This window comes from Solanum dulcamara, chromosome 4 (genome assembly GCF_947179165.1).
Source record: "Solanum dulcamara chromosome 4, daSolDulc1.2, whole genome shotgun sequence".
Taxonomy (NCBI): Eukaryota; Viridiplantae; Streptophyta; class Magnoliopsida; order Solanales; family Solanaceae; genus Solanum; species Solanum dulcamara.
In genome coordinates, this window is record NC_077240.1 from 78,563,180 (window position 1) to 78,581,215 (window position 18,036).

The 18,036-nt window shown below is 30.1% G+C and overlaps 1 protein-coding gene across 1 annotated transcript; it reads left to right on the forward strand.

The window, feature by feature from the left end:
• The first annotated feature begins 1,219 nt into the window (after positions 1-1,219).
• On the forward strand, positions 1,220-2,509 carry LOC129885151 (E3 ubiquitin-protein ligase PUB24-like). Its single transcript, XM_055959353.1, has one exon. The coding sequence runs from the start codon at positions 1,235-1,237 to the stop codon at positions 2,486-2,488; it is 1,254 nt and encodes a 417-aa protein (XP_055815328.1). The 5' UTR covers positions 1,220-1,234; the 3' UTR covers positions 2,489-2,509.
• Positions 2,510-18,036: the final 15,527 nt, after the last annotated feature.

Below are 18,036 nucleotides of genomic sequence, written 5' to 3' on the forward strand. Positions count from 1 at the left end.
AGAGATTCAAAATCCTAGATCCGCCTCTGCTTTCAAAAATGTATAAAATTTTCAAGATAATATTAAGATAATATTATTTTGGTAGTTGATTGATAGCTTGAACAATTTTGATGCAAAACAAACCAAAAAGTAGACAAAACTTTGGAAGTCCAACAAAAGTATTAGTAGCTGTTTGACTGGTTTTGTAGAGTTTTAGACTTTAACTTAAATTACTTTTAGAGAGCGAGGGTCTCTCGGAAACATCCATCCTATTTTGGTAGGAGTAAAGTCTGCGTACACTTTACCCTCCCAGACCCCACGTTGTGAGATTTCATTGGGTTGTTGTTATTGTACTTTTACTCTTTTAGAGAGAGACAACTAAAGTAACGCGGTTAAGCAAAGATGGTATTTGGATATTCTACCTTGATATGCGTGATAGAATATTTATACCCATTATCATAGTTTGTTCAATTTCTATTTACACGTATACTCTGCAATAGAGAAATATGACTTCGATTTTTCAAGAAATGTTTTAGATATATCATACTAACATCTTACACAAGTAAAAATGTTCAAAGAAAAAACAAGTAATTCCCTTCGTTATAAATCAATTACATAAAAATAACATTTTAATCAAGATAGAGTAGTCAAAACTCTGAAGTCCAAATGATTATGTACTAATATTAATTTATATATTTTATAGTATTAATATATATATATATATATATATATATACTTTGATGTGGTATTCAATATTTTAGTATTCTTTTTATAAATATCAAATACTAAAAAATTTGAAAACGCATATCAAATCATAATATCGAAATTATGATATTAAAAATATCAATTAGAGTATAGTGTTTGGTATCTACCGTACGTGCCTATCCTAATAAAATAAGAATCTCAATATGAATACTGAACATAACTAATGAAAAAAAAAACCTTAAAAAGAAAAGCTAGCTTGTTGCTCTTTACTTTGACCAAAGTCCACAATCAATCACATTGTGAGAAAGTATGACTAGTTACGTTGACCAATCCCAATCTTATAATAAATTCCTTCTCAATTATATAAACCTTACTCAATTTTTTCCACTCTATTATAGTCTCCGGTCTTCTTCCTTCATTTACTTCAATAAATTTAGCCACTTTTTCTTACCACAATTTCCTTTCTGCTTTCCACACCTCTTTATTTATTATTGTAACACAACCAAATTGAAAAGCCAAAACATTTTTAGTTCAATTTCCCCTTCTTTTAATGGAAAATATTGAAGTTCCTGAGTATTTCATTTGTCCAATCTCATTACAAATCATGAAAGATCCCATAACGATCGTTACGGGAATCACGTATGATCGTGATAGTATTGAACGTTGGCTTTCCAAAAACCCTAATAATAACGCCATTTGTCCGGTCACGAAGCTACACGTGCCACGAGATTCAGACCTAACACCAAACCATACTCTACGTCGTTTGATTCAAGCGTGGTGTGTATCGAATGGATTCAACGTTGTTGATCGGGTCTTGACTCCGAAGCCTCCGTTAAGCAAATTCTACGTCCTCAATCTCGTGCTTGATCTCTCAGTCCCTAAGATGGAGAATATTAAGACGTTGGAGAAATTGGAGATGTTGGCTAAGGAGAATGAGAGAAACAAGACATACATGGTTGAAGTTGGAGTTCATGAAACCCTAGTTAATTTCTTGATCCAATGTTACAAGAAATGTAACACTAATGGACTTGAAAAAGCCCTTAGTACACTTTGCTTGATTTGGGATTTTTCATCTTGTCATGAAAATAAAGTCAAAAATCGCGAAGAGATGCTAATAGATTCAATAACGTGGGCGTTAGGTCTTGATCACGACATGCAGAACCATGCAATGATCAAGAACCACGCGATGAACGTATTGAGATTTATCATTGGAAAGGCGAATACGAGCACATTGGACAGACTAAAACCCCAATTATTCGAGAAAATAATTAGGTTTTTACGCGAGAGTGATAGTAATACTACAACCATCACGCAAAAAGGGGTTAATGCCGCTTTGCAAGTCATGGTAGACACTAGTCCTTCGGGCAAAAACCGGAACCTGATGATTCAATCAAGGGCAATTTTAGAGCTCATCGAGCTCGAACTCAATTTTTCATCAAATAAAAAAAACAAAGAGCTCATTTTTGGGATATTATTCAATTTATGTTCTTGTGCTGATGGGAGGGCACAACTTTTAAGTCATGCTGCTGGAATTGCTCTGATTACAAAGAGGATTTTGAAGGTTTCTCCAATTGTAGATGAAAAAGCCATACTGATCCTTTGTTTAATTTCAAAATATTCAGCAACAAGTGGAATTCTTCAAGAAATGTTGAAAGTCGAAAGTGTGTCAAAGATTTGTACTGTAATTCAAGCTGATTTTCCTTCACATATAAAGGATAAAGCAAGGGAAATATTAAGAAGTCATTTTGATGTTTGGAAAAATTCACCTTGTGTTGAAGTTGCCACCTTAACAAGGTATGCTTAATGATCATCATTACAATATTTTTATGTTTTTTTTGTTTTGTTTTACGTCGTGTGTATTCTATATCTGATTTGAGGCTCGACTAATAATTTGGATTCTCACTGAAAAATCTCATTTGGGTGGCTTTTGCAAGATTTTTTATTTTTTTTTTACATCCAGTGTTTGGTATCTGATTTGAGACTTGGCTAATCATTTTTGTATCGGAAAACTCTATTTTGGGAGATAATTACAATATCCTTTTTATTTTGGTTTTTCACTTGATGTCGAGAGCCTAATTTGAGTGTTATATGATAAGAATTTGAGCGAGAAAACTGTACTTCGGGTGATATTACAAAAATGGTTTTTTTGTTTGTTTTTCATTTGGTGTTCAATATTTGTTTTTGGATTCGACTATATTCGAGTTTTACATAGGAGAATCTCACATTAGTAGGTAAAATGCTCCATAGTAGAGGCGGCTTCATTTTTTAGGCTCAAATCTGAGACTTATGATCAAGGAGGAAGGGTATTACTTACCATCCTACAACCTTTGATGGTGATAATTAAAAGAATTATATATGTGTATTACTAACTTAATAACCAAACAACTTTGTATATTTTTGTTGATATAATCTGTTGATCTCATTTAATAATAATTTGCAAGTTATAAATGAACAACTTTATTTCATGTGAAGGATCCCAAATTTCAAATCTGTTTTTAGTAGATCTATTAGTTTTTTTCAATTCTTGTATTCAAACAATCTTGACTTTATTTGTTGTTCAATAAATTTGTAGGGCTCAAGGTAGATGCATGCATTAGAATTTCTAACCAATATAATGTTGATTATAATAATACTCTATATCGTTTCAAATTAGTTGCCATGTTTTCTTTTTCAAAAGCCAATTTAATTTATTCTTAAAGTTAAATTGAATTAGATCATCTCAATATATTATATTTAAATTTTAAATATTCAAAATTGTACAATAAATTATACAAGTTGAATGTTAGTCAAAATTCACATAATTTGATTTTCAAAAAGCGAAACGTGATCCCTCTTAAATTTTTCATTTAAAATATTTGTTTATTATCTAAATAAGGTATATGGATTATGTAGTACACCTTAAATTGATCTATAGTGACTATTTTATGTATTTTTTTTAATTGAGATAGTATTTATTTTTAAAACTTTCCAAGTACCAAAAAAAAGTAGTTTTTTTTTTAAAAAATAAAAATAAAAATTGTAGACTCATTCGAAGGGCTGGGGTGCAGGATAGCATGGCTTTGTCAGAATAAATATTTTATTTTCTTTTATTAATTTAATAAATTATTTTATAAGTTCGATGAAGCTTGACTTTGTCTTGGTTTGATATGTTGGTCTCGAGGTATTATACATAGATGATTGCTTGTATTTCTAATCTAATCTTTTCCCTCAACTTGTCTAGTGATATAGGTATGTATTAATTAATTATGATCATGTAATTGAATAAGTTATTGGATATATGCTACTTCTTGAAGAGAAAAGCAATTAGGAATCGTTTGGTTGCTGATTTGTCGATTAGAGTTCACAAATTTTAATAATATATAGATTAGTTATATATGATTTAATTATGCATGTATTAATTTTGGATAAATGTAATTGGCATGATTGTTTGGTTATTCATTAAATCATGCAGATATTAGTAAATACAAATAATAATATTTTAACCAAATAAATTGTGATAGATTTTGAACTCAAATCCACAACGTTAAATTCATGAATCCACTTATGTGCTTAATGCATGTAGGGTTGGTGGAGATTTTCCAATCAACTCTTTTTAGATATCAGACAAAAAATGATAAACTCAAAAATAATAAAGGAGATCCACAACTTGAATTAAGACATATGAGAATAGAGACTATCTCTACTCCTTTCTAGATTTGTAATGTGATAATCACAGCCTATTGTTCTTTGATTTGTGAAACTTTTTATAATGAGTTTAAATTTATCTTCGCAAATAAGAAATTACTGATCTATAAGTAAATCATCGAGTTCTCAATTATACTGCCCTGCCTTTCAATCGATATACAATAGAAGAGGCAAATCACACGATTGCTTACTCGGTGCGTTTCAAGAGGAAATGATTGATCAATGCTAAAAAAAATAAGCTAACTGAATTTCTATTGATGTGTAACGCGCAAAAAAAATACATTTGAAGATTCTTATTTCAAAGGCTGTCCAATCATGGGCCCAAACCCATTTAGATAGCCCAAAATCTTTGGTTTGAATTTGGTCCAAGAAATCTTTTGGTCACTTGTCCAATTCCCTTAATTGAATAGTTGGCATTTTAATTGGGCCTTCATATGGTTATGTTCATAATGTTATTGTTCTTGATTTAGGCACTTACATAAATGTAAGATGGGGTAAATTGGATTGATATTTATTCTTGCGTTTAATTTTAATTACAGTTTTCTAATCTACATAAGTTTTTACAATGAACTTGGTTTAGTAGGTATTGGAGAATTTGTCTACGTTTCGCGTAATTATAAAGACAGTAAGATATTAATAAATTTTACTTGATATAAGATAAATAAGAGAGGTAGTTACAATTTCTCTCCCTCTTTTGTATAATTGTCTTATAGAGAAAATGTTTGGTTAGTATTAGCAGATTTCCAACAAAGACATAAATTACTATTTTGAAGAAAAGAAATTATAATCTTATGAAAATAAAAAATTCATATAGAATAGAGAATAAAGAAAAATCATAGAATGAACATATGAAAAAAATAATGCAAAATTTATTCTAACGACCTTAATCATTAAAAATACAGAAGAAAAAAGTATGAAGTCAATGCACAATTTTTTGAGCCTTTGTTGATATCCATTTCCACAGGCCGATCACTTTTTGATACTATTTATCTTATTCATCGAGTCAATCTATAATATGAATATAATAAGCACCAGAAACGTAATAACTTATAAGGCTAATTTGATCATTTTTATAAAGTTTTATGATGCAATTTAAAAGACTACAATATGAAATACCAAATAATGTCATCAGTATGATGATTTATTATTTTAGGGGCGGGTTATGATAATAAAAAATTGTGGGAGTAATTGAAATAAAGAACATTAAGTTTTATATTAAAAATGAATGACTTTTTAGTTTCTTAACATTGCATATTTGATATAATTAATTGAGTTAAAGAAGTGTTCTTTTAGTTTTGGCTTTAGTTTTTTTTAATGCAACACATAAATGAGAAAATTGCAAAAAGGCCCAAAAAATATAATTGTATTTCTCGATCAAAGATAGATGTCAGATCATTTTTTCTATTTCTAACATTATAATTATTATAGATGCTAGGAATTGAATTTTATGGGTTGTTATAATTCTAAATTTTTCAAGTTACTAAATTCTAAATTAATAATTTATACATATTTAATGATTTTTTTAAAGATCAACACAAAGTGTGAATCAAAACTACTGAGTTCCACCGAACCCACAACTCACACCCTAGCTCTGTCTTGTCAGTGTTATGTTTCTTTTGAAAAGAAGTAAAATTTGTCCCACATCAATGAAAAAGGAATGATCAATTCCTTTTTTCAGTTATAAAAGGAGCTTAGCTCCTTGATTTATAACACCACCAAAAATTCAATTCCTACTATATATTAAAGTAGAAATTTAGAGAATTTTCTCTTGGAAATCTCTGGGGTGTAATATTTTAGGAATTGGGGTGTGGGGGAAAAATATTGTGCATTGTATTGTGTAATAATTTCCATACAGTGAATATTTTTCTGAGAGGCCCGTGGTTTTTCTCCAATTGGGAAGTTTTCCACGTTAAATCTTTGTGTTGTTATTCTCTTTAAATTTCTTTGTTATTTTCTTCTTGAAGGCGGTCCGAAAGGGATGGAAATTAGTCAGTGGCTTTTTCCCAACAAGTGGTACCAGAGCCTTAGGTGTGGAATAATTCTTAAGAAATTTTAGTATGCTTTGTATTGCAATTTTGTCTGATCTTCCACATCAAAAATAAATTCTAAATTAGAATTATTGAGCCTTTGGTGTGGAATAATTCTTTTTGAAATTTTAGTATGCTCTATGGTTGCACCTTTGTATGATCTTCCACATCAGAATTTTTTTTCTGAATTAGAATTATTGATTTTAAGCAGAAGTTTCATCCTGGTGGAGTAGCAAGTGGAGTTTGATTCCGGTGCAGTTTGCTATTCTGGTAGAGTTGCTTTGGGTACTTATTTTTTGGATAATAGTGGAATAAGTACAATCTAAGAAGGTTCTGGCTAAGAAAAGACTTGGTACTTAAGTGTATCCATTGTGATCCACCTCTCTTTCTTGGGAACTAATTTAGTGGATACTTTTTTCATTACTATTGTCCATCTAGTAGTACTGATAAGCAAGATGGAGACAAAATTTTACATTGAGCAATTTGATTGAAGAATTAATTTTGGCTTCACTACTAAAATTAGGTCAAAAAACGACGCAAAAAAGCGATGGAATGCATCACTTTTGTGGTCAAACTCGATGGAAAAGCGATGTAGTCACTTTCGTCGTTTTTTTGCGCGACGCTTTTAACAAAGCGACAAACAGGATCGTAAAAAGCGATGGACTGCGTTGCTCCTAAATTATTTAATTAAAAAATATATATATAAAAAACGACGGACTCCGTCTTTTAATTTTTTTTAAAAAGTAATTATTTAATATAAAACGACGGATAAATGGTCGCCGTTCGTCGCTTTTGTTCTTGGTGTTCTTAAAAATTTTAAGAAAAACGACGGATATAGAGTCCTAGTCCATCACTTTTCTGCAACATTTTTTACAGCAGAAATCTGCAGTTTCTACTGCCCACCTGCAGTTAAAATTTAATTTATTTCATAGCAACAAATAAAATACGCAAAATACATAATAACAAACATAATTAAACACTTAAAACGAATAAAGTTATAATTTAGAACGATTTAAAGTGTTTTAAAATTAAAAAAAAAATCAAAATGTTCATAACCTAACACAGGGAACCTAAGGACTATTTGCTATGTATTCATCACTATCGTTGGATTCATCCGGAGTGGACCCTCTTAAACAACGGGACGGAGGATGAAGGGCGAGGTTGAACACTTGTTCTTTAATTTGCTCAACTTGTTCATTCATACGTTTTTGCTCCTCAACCCTTTTTTTCTCAGATTCTGCCAATGCGCGTGTAAGTTCTGCAATTTGCTGAGACATTGCAGCTATCTGAACCCCGTCAATGGCCTCGGCTTGACGCGATGATCCAATACCTTCTAAACCTGATTGGAGTCGTCGTACATTATTCCTAGAGCTCATTCCATATATTTGGCCCTTGTGGCTGCCTCCAACACTTTTTCTGTTCAAATTTGAGTGAAATATTCAAGTGTAAGCTGGATCGAATCTCCCATATCACGTATGTGTCGCTCATAATCTTGCCGCATATTAAAAAATAGATATTATAATTAATATATATATATATATATATATATATATATATATTAAAAATAAATGTTAGAATCAAAATATATTATACATTATGTTAAATAACTTATATAGGCTCGTTCGACTCTTTCCTCCACCCACTCATTCGAATCCGAAGCATTAGTCTTTTTCTTCAATGAATCTTTTTAAAGACTTCATGACGATAGGGAGTGTGTCTCAATTCTTTATCCTATAAATAAAAAATATAATTAATGAAATAATATTTTGTCAAATAATTTATTTAAGAAAATGAATTTAAACTTAAAATTTAGAAACCTTACCATCTCCCTCTAAATCGTATCAACACTCTTTGCACCTCTGGTGTGCAACGAGCCATCCTTTAGGCTGACTCTTGCTTTTTTTCCTTGTTCGTACAAAGCCTTGAATTCTTCGTTATTCCAATACCGGCATAATTCTTTAAATATATGAGGCAACATTCAACTCAAAGGTACCCGATCATCCCTATCTTTTTTTAGCCAGCTGGACAGTCTGACGCTCGCTTTTCTTTCAAAAGTAGTCGCAATGACCATATTGTACCTTGGCTCCCAAGTACATAAAGTCTGAAAAAATGAATAACGTTAAATAATTAGTTAAGTAAAGTATAGTAAAAATATTAAATGTAACTTTAAAAAATAGATTTAAACATATACACACCTTGAATTCATTAAACATCGCCTGGCGGATACTATTTGAAATCTCCTGCCAAAAGTTATAGGGCTCAGTATATAGCCTCCTAACACTCTCCTGAAGAGCCCTAACAGCCTCCTTCAAAGGATGTCACCTGCAAGACACATAATAAACATGTAATTAGTTCATGAATAATTTATTAGTATAGCAAATATAAATAAATAAAACATTAAACTTATAAGGATCTATTAGGCTCAGTCATGATTCTCCCAAGTCTGTCCCTCTGCCTAGGAGCTAACCCAGGCACATCATGTACTGCCTCTGGTCTAGCAGCAGAAGAAGGTGAAGCTGATGCTGTAGGAGTGTCAGTCTCAACACTAGAATCTCTAAGTCTCAGAGTAGATATGTGAGGAGACAGAGATCTGGGAGATGGAATTGTGGGAGATAAAGTAGTAGAAGATGATACTCTAGGGGTTTGAGCAATAACCTCTGTGGGTACCTGGTAGGTCTGATCATATGAAGTATATATGACCTGTGAAGAAAAAGAAGGGCAGTATGATCGACGGAACTGATTATGGTAAACTAAAGGATCCATAGTCCCAAAAGGTACAACATTAATATGTGTAGGACTAGTTCGGCGGTGCTGCATCTCCGGCGCTGAAGAAATATGTCCTGGGATATCCTCAGGATCAACAGGTCTCTTAGACGTCTTTTTACTTCTACCAGAATGGCTAACTCCAAGATGATCCCGGGATCTATCACCATCAACAAAAGACATCTGTATGTAAAGTAACAATACAATATATAAAAAACATAAATTAATAAATTTAGGGTTAGCGAAATAAATAACTTACATACTAGTTATAATCTACCACTCTATTCCTCCTCACTTGTTTCATTTTCGTCATCTTCCCATTCCTCTACCTCAGTTGTTTCATATTCATTGTCATTCCATTTCTCCCTCTGACATTCTCAATTTTTTAACCCACTCACATATGTCACGTTTCTCATCCAATGTGAATGAATAACTGACTTTAGGCTTGACAATTTTATCATTTTGTAATTTTTGCAATCACAATTCTTTTCTCCTACAGTATTCCTATAAGTCCATTCTAGCTCTTGTGTTGTCTTTTGTCTTTCCCTTAACATCCATCACTGTGTTATCAAAATATTTCCATGCTTCTCCGTCAGATGGATGAGACAAGACACCCAGCGGCCTTCTATATTCACTATGCCATCTCATATGTGGGGCAGACCACATCAATGCGTACAACCTCTTTAATCTAGTAATAAGAGGTAAATAATGCATCGCCTTAATTGAGATCATCTTTTCAGTAGGACTACTCTTATAACGAGCTTGTCCACAAAACTTACAATTTTCTAATTCACTATCAATCTTGTAAAATAACATGCAGCCATTAACACAACAACGAATTCTATCATACGACAATCCTAACTTGGAAACCAATCTCTTTGCCTGATAGAAGTTCTTAGGTATGTTAAACTCAGGATTAACTAGTTCGCCCAAAAGATCAACTATTGAGTCCATAGCTGCATGAGGGATACTCAGATCTGATTTAATATTTATTAACCTAACTGCAACTGATAAAGCAGATTGCAGACTCCCTTCACATAATGGACGACTAGCCTCTTCTAAATATTGATAGAAGCGTCTTGCTTCTTCATTAGGAGTTTCATCAAAATATTGTTCGGGTTCCATCCCACCTTGAACCCAGAAAGCATCATTAACCATTTCATGAAATCTATCATGTTGAAATGTATCATGTTGAACTCTATCATGTAGAACCCTATCATGTTCAACCCTAATTTGACCATGTGGTGCAAGCATATTATATTCATCCACGGGCAGCAGATTATAAAATATATTATTCAATCCATCTATTTCTGCATGATCAACCCATACAAAATATCTAGGCTTAAATCTATTACCATACAAATGAACCATAACTATATCTGAATTTAAAAAATTCAAGCACCTACATTCACGACAAGAATACCTAACCAATCCATTTCTCTTAAAAATAACAAGTGTCATGGCATGATCGATAAAACTTCTTATACCATCAATAAATTTAGGTTTCAAACCACCACCAACTTCATAATGCATGTTATATATCCACAAACGATGATCCATCTATAAAATTACATATATTGTAATGACTACAATTCATCGAGACTACAAATTCTAATTAATTCAAGTTATAATTAATTAATTCATATAATAATTAAGTTCAAGTTATGATTAATTCAATTTATAATTAATTAATATAATAATTAATTTCAAGTTATAATTAACTCAACTTGTAATTAAGTTGAAATTCTAATTAATTTAGGTTATAATTAATTAATTCATACAATAATTAAGTTCAAGTTATGATTAATTCAAGTTATAATTAATTAATTCATATAATAATTAAGTTCAACTTATAATTAAGTTCAAATTCTAATTAATTCAAGTTCTAATTAATTAATTCATATAATAATTAAGTTCAAGTTATGAGTAATTCAAGTTATAATTAATTAATTCATATAATAATTAAGCTCAAATTATAATTAAGTTCAAATTATAAATAATTCAAGTTCTAATTAATTAATTCATATAATAATTAAGTTCAAGTTATGATTAATTCTAGTTATAATTAATTAATTCATATAATAATTAAGTTCAAGTTATGATTAATTCTAGTTATAATTAATTAATTCATATAATAATTAAGTTCAACTTATAAGTAAGTTCAAATTATAAATAATTGAAGTTCTAATTAATTCAAGCCAGATGTTTCAAGTTAAATAAGAACAAAATTACAAGTTTCAAGTATATACAAATTAAAGTTCTAGAATAGGAATATTCAAGTATCTAATTAAAGTTCAAGTTCATGACAACATAAAGTTCTAATTAGTTAGTTTTAAAGTTTAAAAGTTCAAAATTTATCCAAACCAAAATAATTTATAAAGTTCTGAATTCCTAAAATTCAAGTATCTAAAGTTCAAGTTAATAACCACATGAACTTCTAAGTTCTAGTTACTTCTAAAGTTTAAAGAGTTCAAACATATACAAATTTAAAAATTTTAAAGTTTCACTTTCAAAATTTCTAAAGCTTAAGTTCATGACTTTGAATATCGTCTAACTCTAATTAGCTTAAGTCAGATTCGCTTGTCTTTAGCTAAAAATGTTCTTGCTATTGTGATTGAATTGTGTACAACAAAGGAGTTATGAGAGAAACTTGAAGAATTGTACCAAACCAAAAGTATTTCAAATAGGCTATATTTGAAGGAGCAATTTCATAAATTACAAATGGATGAAGGTATAACTATTTCTGATCATCTGAGTGTCTTGAATGAGATTGTGTCTGAATTAAAATCAATTGGAGTGAAAATTGATGATAAAGACAAGGCACTTCGACTCATCTGGTCTCTTTCATCTACCTATAAGTACATGCAACTCATTTTAATGTATGGAAAAAAACTGTAATTTTCTCGAAAGTGACGAGCAAATTGATTTTCGAGGAAAAAAGATTGAAGAATGGAGATGAAAAATCTCAAGAAAATTCAGCTCTTGTTGATAAAGGAAAATGGAAGCAAAATAAAAATTCCAAGAAGAAGGTCGTTTGTTGGTATTGTGGTCAATCGGGACATGTTAAGAGTAAATGTCCAAATAATGGGGCTAGTTCGGCCGGAAGCTCCAAAGGAAATGCTGCCAATGTTGTCTTCGAGGGGGATGATATTCTTTTATAAGAAAGATGAAAATCTTCATGGCATGAAAGTTACCTTTAAAATTGGCATGGAAGAGAATGTTTAATTGGTAGCTGGTCCACAAGTTTGCACATGGGCATAGGTTAATAGGTGATGCAAGATATGTGGTGGAGAGAATGTCGATGGCTAATGAATTCTCAAGAAATCAACAAGAGAGTTGCACCATAAGTTATTAGCAAGTTTTTTTTACATGAACCAAAATTGAAATTGAGAAGTGGTTTTAAGTGAAAATTCTTGGATTGGTTTTTCAATCTGAGAGGTTGTACCCTTTATGGTGGGGGTATGCCAATTCTTAAATTTAGAATTATGACTGTCAGTAGAAGACAATGTGAAAGTTGCAGCTGCGCATGGTTGGTCGAGGTTAGAGTCGGGTGGAGAATTGACTCTGTGATGTGTAGCTGGACAACTGTAAAGGGCCAAAGGATTGCATTTTATTTTTTTCAAAAGGTGGATATTTGTTATGTTTCTTTTGAAAAGAAGTAAAATTTGTCCCACATCGCTGAAAAAGGAATGGCCAATTCCTTTTTTCAGTAATAAAAGGAGCTTAGCTCCTTGGTTTATAACACTACCAAAAATTCAATTTCTTCTATATATTAAAGTAGAGATTTAGAGAATTTTCTGTTGGAGATCTCTTGGGTTTAGTATTTTAGGAATTAGGGTGTGTGGGGGAAAATATTGTGCATTGTATGGTGTAATAATTTCCATATAGTAAATATTTTTCTGAGAGGCCCGTGGTTTTTCTTCAATTGGGGAGTTTTCCACGTTAAATCTTTGTGTTGTTATTCTCTTTAAATTTCTTTGTTATTTTTTGCTTGAAGACGGTCCGAAAAGGACGGAAATTAGTCAGTGACTTTTTTCCAACAGTCAGTACCCTACTTTTCTTGCACGTTTATTATTCAAATTGTTAATGAGTGACATTGTGAACGGCGAAACACAATATAGTCTATCCAAACATCAATATATTCATTAAAATAATAATACAATATGATATAATACAATACGATACATTATTTAATAATGCCTAACAACCATCCAAACAAAATGTTAACCTCACATGTGCTAATTAAGCAATTAGGTTTAGTGGTAACATAACCAATACATTTACAGTTTAATTAACTTCATGCACCTGGGATTTGATTTAATTTTTTTTTAAAAAAATAGGTGCAATGTATAACTAGAAAAAGATGAAAATAAAAATAATAAATAAATATGAGTATAGGTTGCCGTTGCAAATAGCTCCCTAGTAGCATTTATTTTATCTTCTTCCATTACCAAAATATTAGTTTAATTACCAAAAACAATAAATAATATGAGTATAGGGTGCCGTTGCAAATTTATTTTATTTTTATCTTCTTATATTACCAAAATCACGAATCCATTTACGAGTCGTAAACCAATTTACGATTCATCCGGTCAATTCGTAGATTAACGCCATTTCTATAGTTAATAACAATTTAACTTTGGAATATCCTTTTTACCCTTGTGAAATAATTGCATAGTAGCCAATGCTCAATATTCTACGACCTAATAAATAATGCAATCAATGATTGTCATTTCCAATGGCAATCATTATATACTATCATATCTCTCAGTATATAATGAATTAGATAGTCCATGACCTATCAAATTAAAGATCTATGAATGTTCTTTTCAATGCCACCAAAAGTTTTTTTGTATCGGGTGTTTTCACCGATCCATCTTACGATCTTACTCTCTAGAAGAGCATTTCACGTGTTAATTAAGTCCCTGATCTGCGTAGACCAAAAACAATCACTCACCTTTTTATATTACTATTATCGATCGACAATGAATACATGATGTGTTTTTACACTCTTATAGAGATAACTAATAGAAATTCACACCTTATTTTATAACTTTTACTATAAAACCTATGTAATATCAAACACTACAAATTTGGATCATGATTAACTATTACTATTGTAGGCTTGTAGATACGACTTTTGAGTAGCAAATAAATGAAACACATTTTCCACCTTATTTTTACTTTATATATTTTGGTCAATGCCCTATCATAAGTGCCAAGTCTAGATTTCACTAGTTCTACAAGGATAATAATATACAACTTAATAAAAGTAAAAAAGTATAAAAAAATTATTTCTTCATTTAATTTTTTTTAATTTGAACAAGTAAAAATCGTTCAAATAATATGCTCAAATAAGTCAGATCAAAATTTGGTACGATTAATATTCTTAATGTTTTAATTTGTGCATTACGTGAGTTTTAATACTACTAGTGTTATAAGGTCACATGTGCTAATTAAGCAATTAGGTTAAGTGGGAACATAACCAATAAGTTTACAATTTAATTAACTTCATGCATGTGAGATTTGATTTGGAAAAGTTTTTAAGTAGGTGCAATGTATAACTAGAAAAGGATATAAAATTATATTACATGCATACATGGTACATCTAAACAATGTATATGGACAATTTTTAGTCAACTTGAAGAGTGCTTAAAGATTCCAACAATGTTTGGTATTTGTATTGAAATTCAATTTTATTTAAGTTTGGCTCCATTTGGAGGGAAGAATTTTTCCTACAAAGGATATTTTTATATCTAGAGTTTGAACCCGAGATCACAGATTAAGAGAGAAACAACTTCATCCATTGCACCGCATCTTTTGGCGGTAGAAAATTTCAAGCTTCGTCTCTTATATCTGTCCTTTATTGTACAATGAAAATTATTTTTTAGATTTATTTTTCTAAGTCTTATAATAATTATCAGTTGTTTTCTATGCTTTGGATTATCGCATTATTTGGCTAGTGTTACTGTTTTTTATTTTCTGAACGCTATGTAATATTTTTTCTATTATTTGTTATGTCTTCTTTACTTATGTTTTTTTCTCAAACTGCTTTGATATGTGTTACTTGATCGAGTGTTTTTCAAAAACAACATTTCTACTCCACGAAGTAAAGAGAAGTTTGCGTACACTTTACCTTCTTCAAACTCCACCTATGAAATTATACTGAATATATTATTATTTATTGTTTTGTCGTACGACTGTTTGAAAGAGACGTACTAAATAAACAATTAATTATAAATAATTTAAAACAAAGTTGCAAAAAGAGTTACTAAATAAATCCCAAAATATATATATTAATGAAATATAGTAAAAAGTACTAACCTTAGGATAATTAAAACTATCGCTCGATATTTACACCAAACCAAATCGTATTAATTTTCATTATTGAAATATTAATTAAGGTGAGAATATTTATCAAATAGTCATTCTGTTCGTCACGTTTTAAGTGAAGATATTACCATTTAAGTAGTCAAACAATTCTTATGCCACGATTTTTAATTATATTGAGCCATTAGTTATATTAATTTTGTACTATTTTTTGTATAGCTTTAAATATATAGATTTTTATACCCTAATTTATAGCTAAATTAAGTGATTTGATCCTCATATGCCCCTCTACATAAATCTGGGACATAATTTTATAATAAAAATAGTTATATATATATATATATATATATATATATATATATAGTGGCGGAGCCATCTTGTGGTTAGGAGGTTCGGATCGACAGAAAATTATACTATTTATATTTAGTTAAAATGATTTTTATATATATATAGTAAATGTCGAACCCCCTTCAACTAGTTCGTTTGTCTACTTCTTCAGATTTTGAACCCGTTAGTCAAAATCCTAACTTCTCTCTATATATATTTGAGTGATGCAAATATCGAGTAATTTTTCATCCCTTGCACGTGTGAACTTGGTTGAATTATGTCACCATCTGGACAAAATAATCACTAACTAATAATACTCTTTCTTCTTTCCATTTACTTTTTTTTATATAAAAAAACTAATGATATGACAATTGAATAATGTTCTGATTGGAAAAGCCATCATGCCCTAAATTGGAATATGTCAATTCATGCATGATCATAGTGGAAGAACAAAATTATTTCTCTAGTCTTAATATGTCACAATACAAATTGTTATTGCCTTTTATGTAAATTTAAAATAAAATAAATTCTTAAAATCCATATATTGAGATTCGAATCCATGAACAAACTGATTATAATAATAAATCAACACTGATTAAATAAGTCGATCTTACTAATTCTTCTGCAAGCAGAAGATATAGAGCTAAGATCGTCAAAAAATTATTATATATATAGAGAGATACATTTAATTTTTTTAATTCATTGATTTGGCTTCAATTCATGTCTTTACTTTTTTATTTAGAAATATTCATTGATTCGTTGTTAGTATTACATATGACGGATATATCCTCGTATTTCTTCTAAATATTATTTAAAAATAAAATTTGAAAATCATGTAAAACACATGTTTAAACCATTAACTCTTATCTTATGCTGAGTCGACATCCACAAAAGTAATTGGTGGAACCCTACTCACCCATCAATTTCCCAAGTCAATGACTTTTTTGGGTCTTCTATAGGTTTTATATATATATATCATCCTCCTTTATTTTTATTTGTACAAATTTAACTTGACACACAATTTAAGAAATAATATTTTAAAAGATTATATTAAAAAATGAATAGTACTTTGATACTTCCGTCCAAAAATAAATATCACTTTAACCCATTTCAAATTGATTAAATATTTATTGAGGATAAAACATTATTAAAAAGTAGTATTTAATACAAGGTATAGTTTAAATAATTAATATATATATATATAACAAAAGGATAAGGTCAACCTATATCCAGCTTAGTTCGAGTTGGAAAAATTAAACTCATACCCTAATCGCTTAATCGTGCTCGAGAGAAGAGGTTGAACTTCACTTTACCTAGTCAATTCGAAATTGCTCAATCAAGATAAATAAAAGAGGTTAAACTTCACTTTTACTAATTAATTCGAAATTCATCAATCGTACTTCACTTTTACTTGTCGACGATACTGAATTCGACCGACTAGCCTAGGGCCCTAGGTGAACCCGAGACTCAAGAAGTAACTTAGAAAGCGCAGCCAAAATGGAAATTCGAAAACCCCCCCCCCCCCCCAAAAAAAAAAAACAAAAAAAAAACACGTCTATCGTAGTAGTTGTCACGTCGGCAAGTTGCAAGTCACTTCTCTCACTAAAATATATTGTAAATAAAAACACGAGTTTTTTTTATAGATATAAAAGAAAATAAAACATGCATGTGTTTTTATTTATTTTCTAGAGAGAGAAAGTCAAAACTGTATTGTATTTTTCCCGTACGTACACACACACTTCACGTTTTTCCGAAATATGAATTTGATAAAATTCAATAATTTTGACATTAAATATATATAAGTCAAATAATTTATTGAATATGTATATAAATTTAAAAAATTTAAAATTCAATTATTATAATTTGAGATCGACGTCTTGGAATTCATAACTTATAAAATTTAATTTATGGATCTATTTTTGCGCACAGCTTGAGAAAATGAGAGACTTTTGAATTCTATGGTTATTATAAAGTGAAGATATGTACAATACTAACTATTGTCGATACTGAATAATTTTATTTTACTAAATATAAAAGATATATTTTTTTTAAAATAATAGAGGGAGTAGTATATATGATTCCTCGAGCAGTAAACAATCTTTTAAAATATTAAAGGAAAGGTCTTCTCTTATTTGCGTGTTTTGACTTTGAAAAAAAATCAATCTCCCACTCATATATATAACAACCTAATCCTCTAATTTTTCAAACAAATTCACTACTC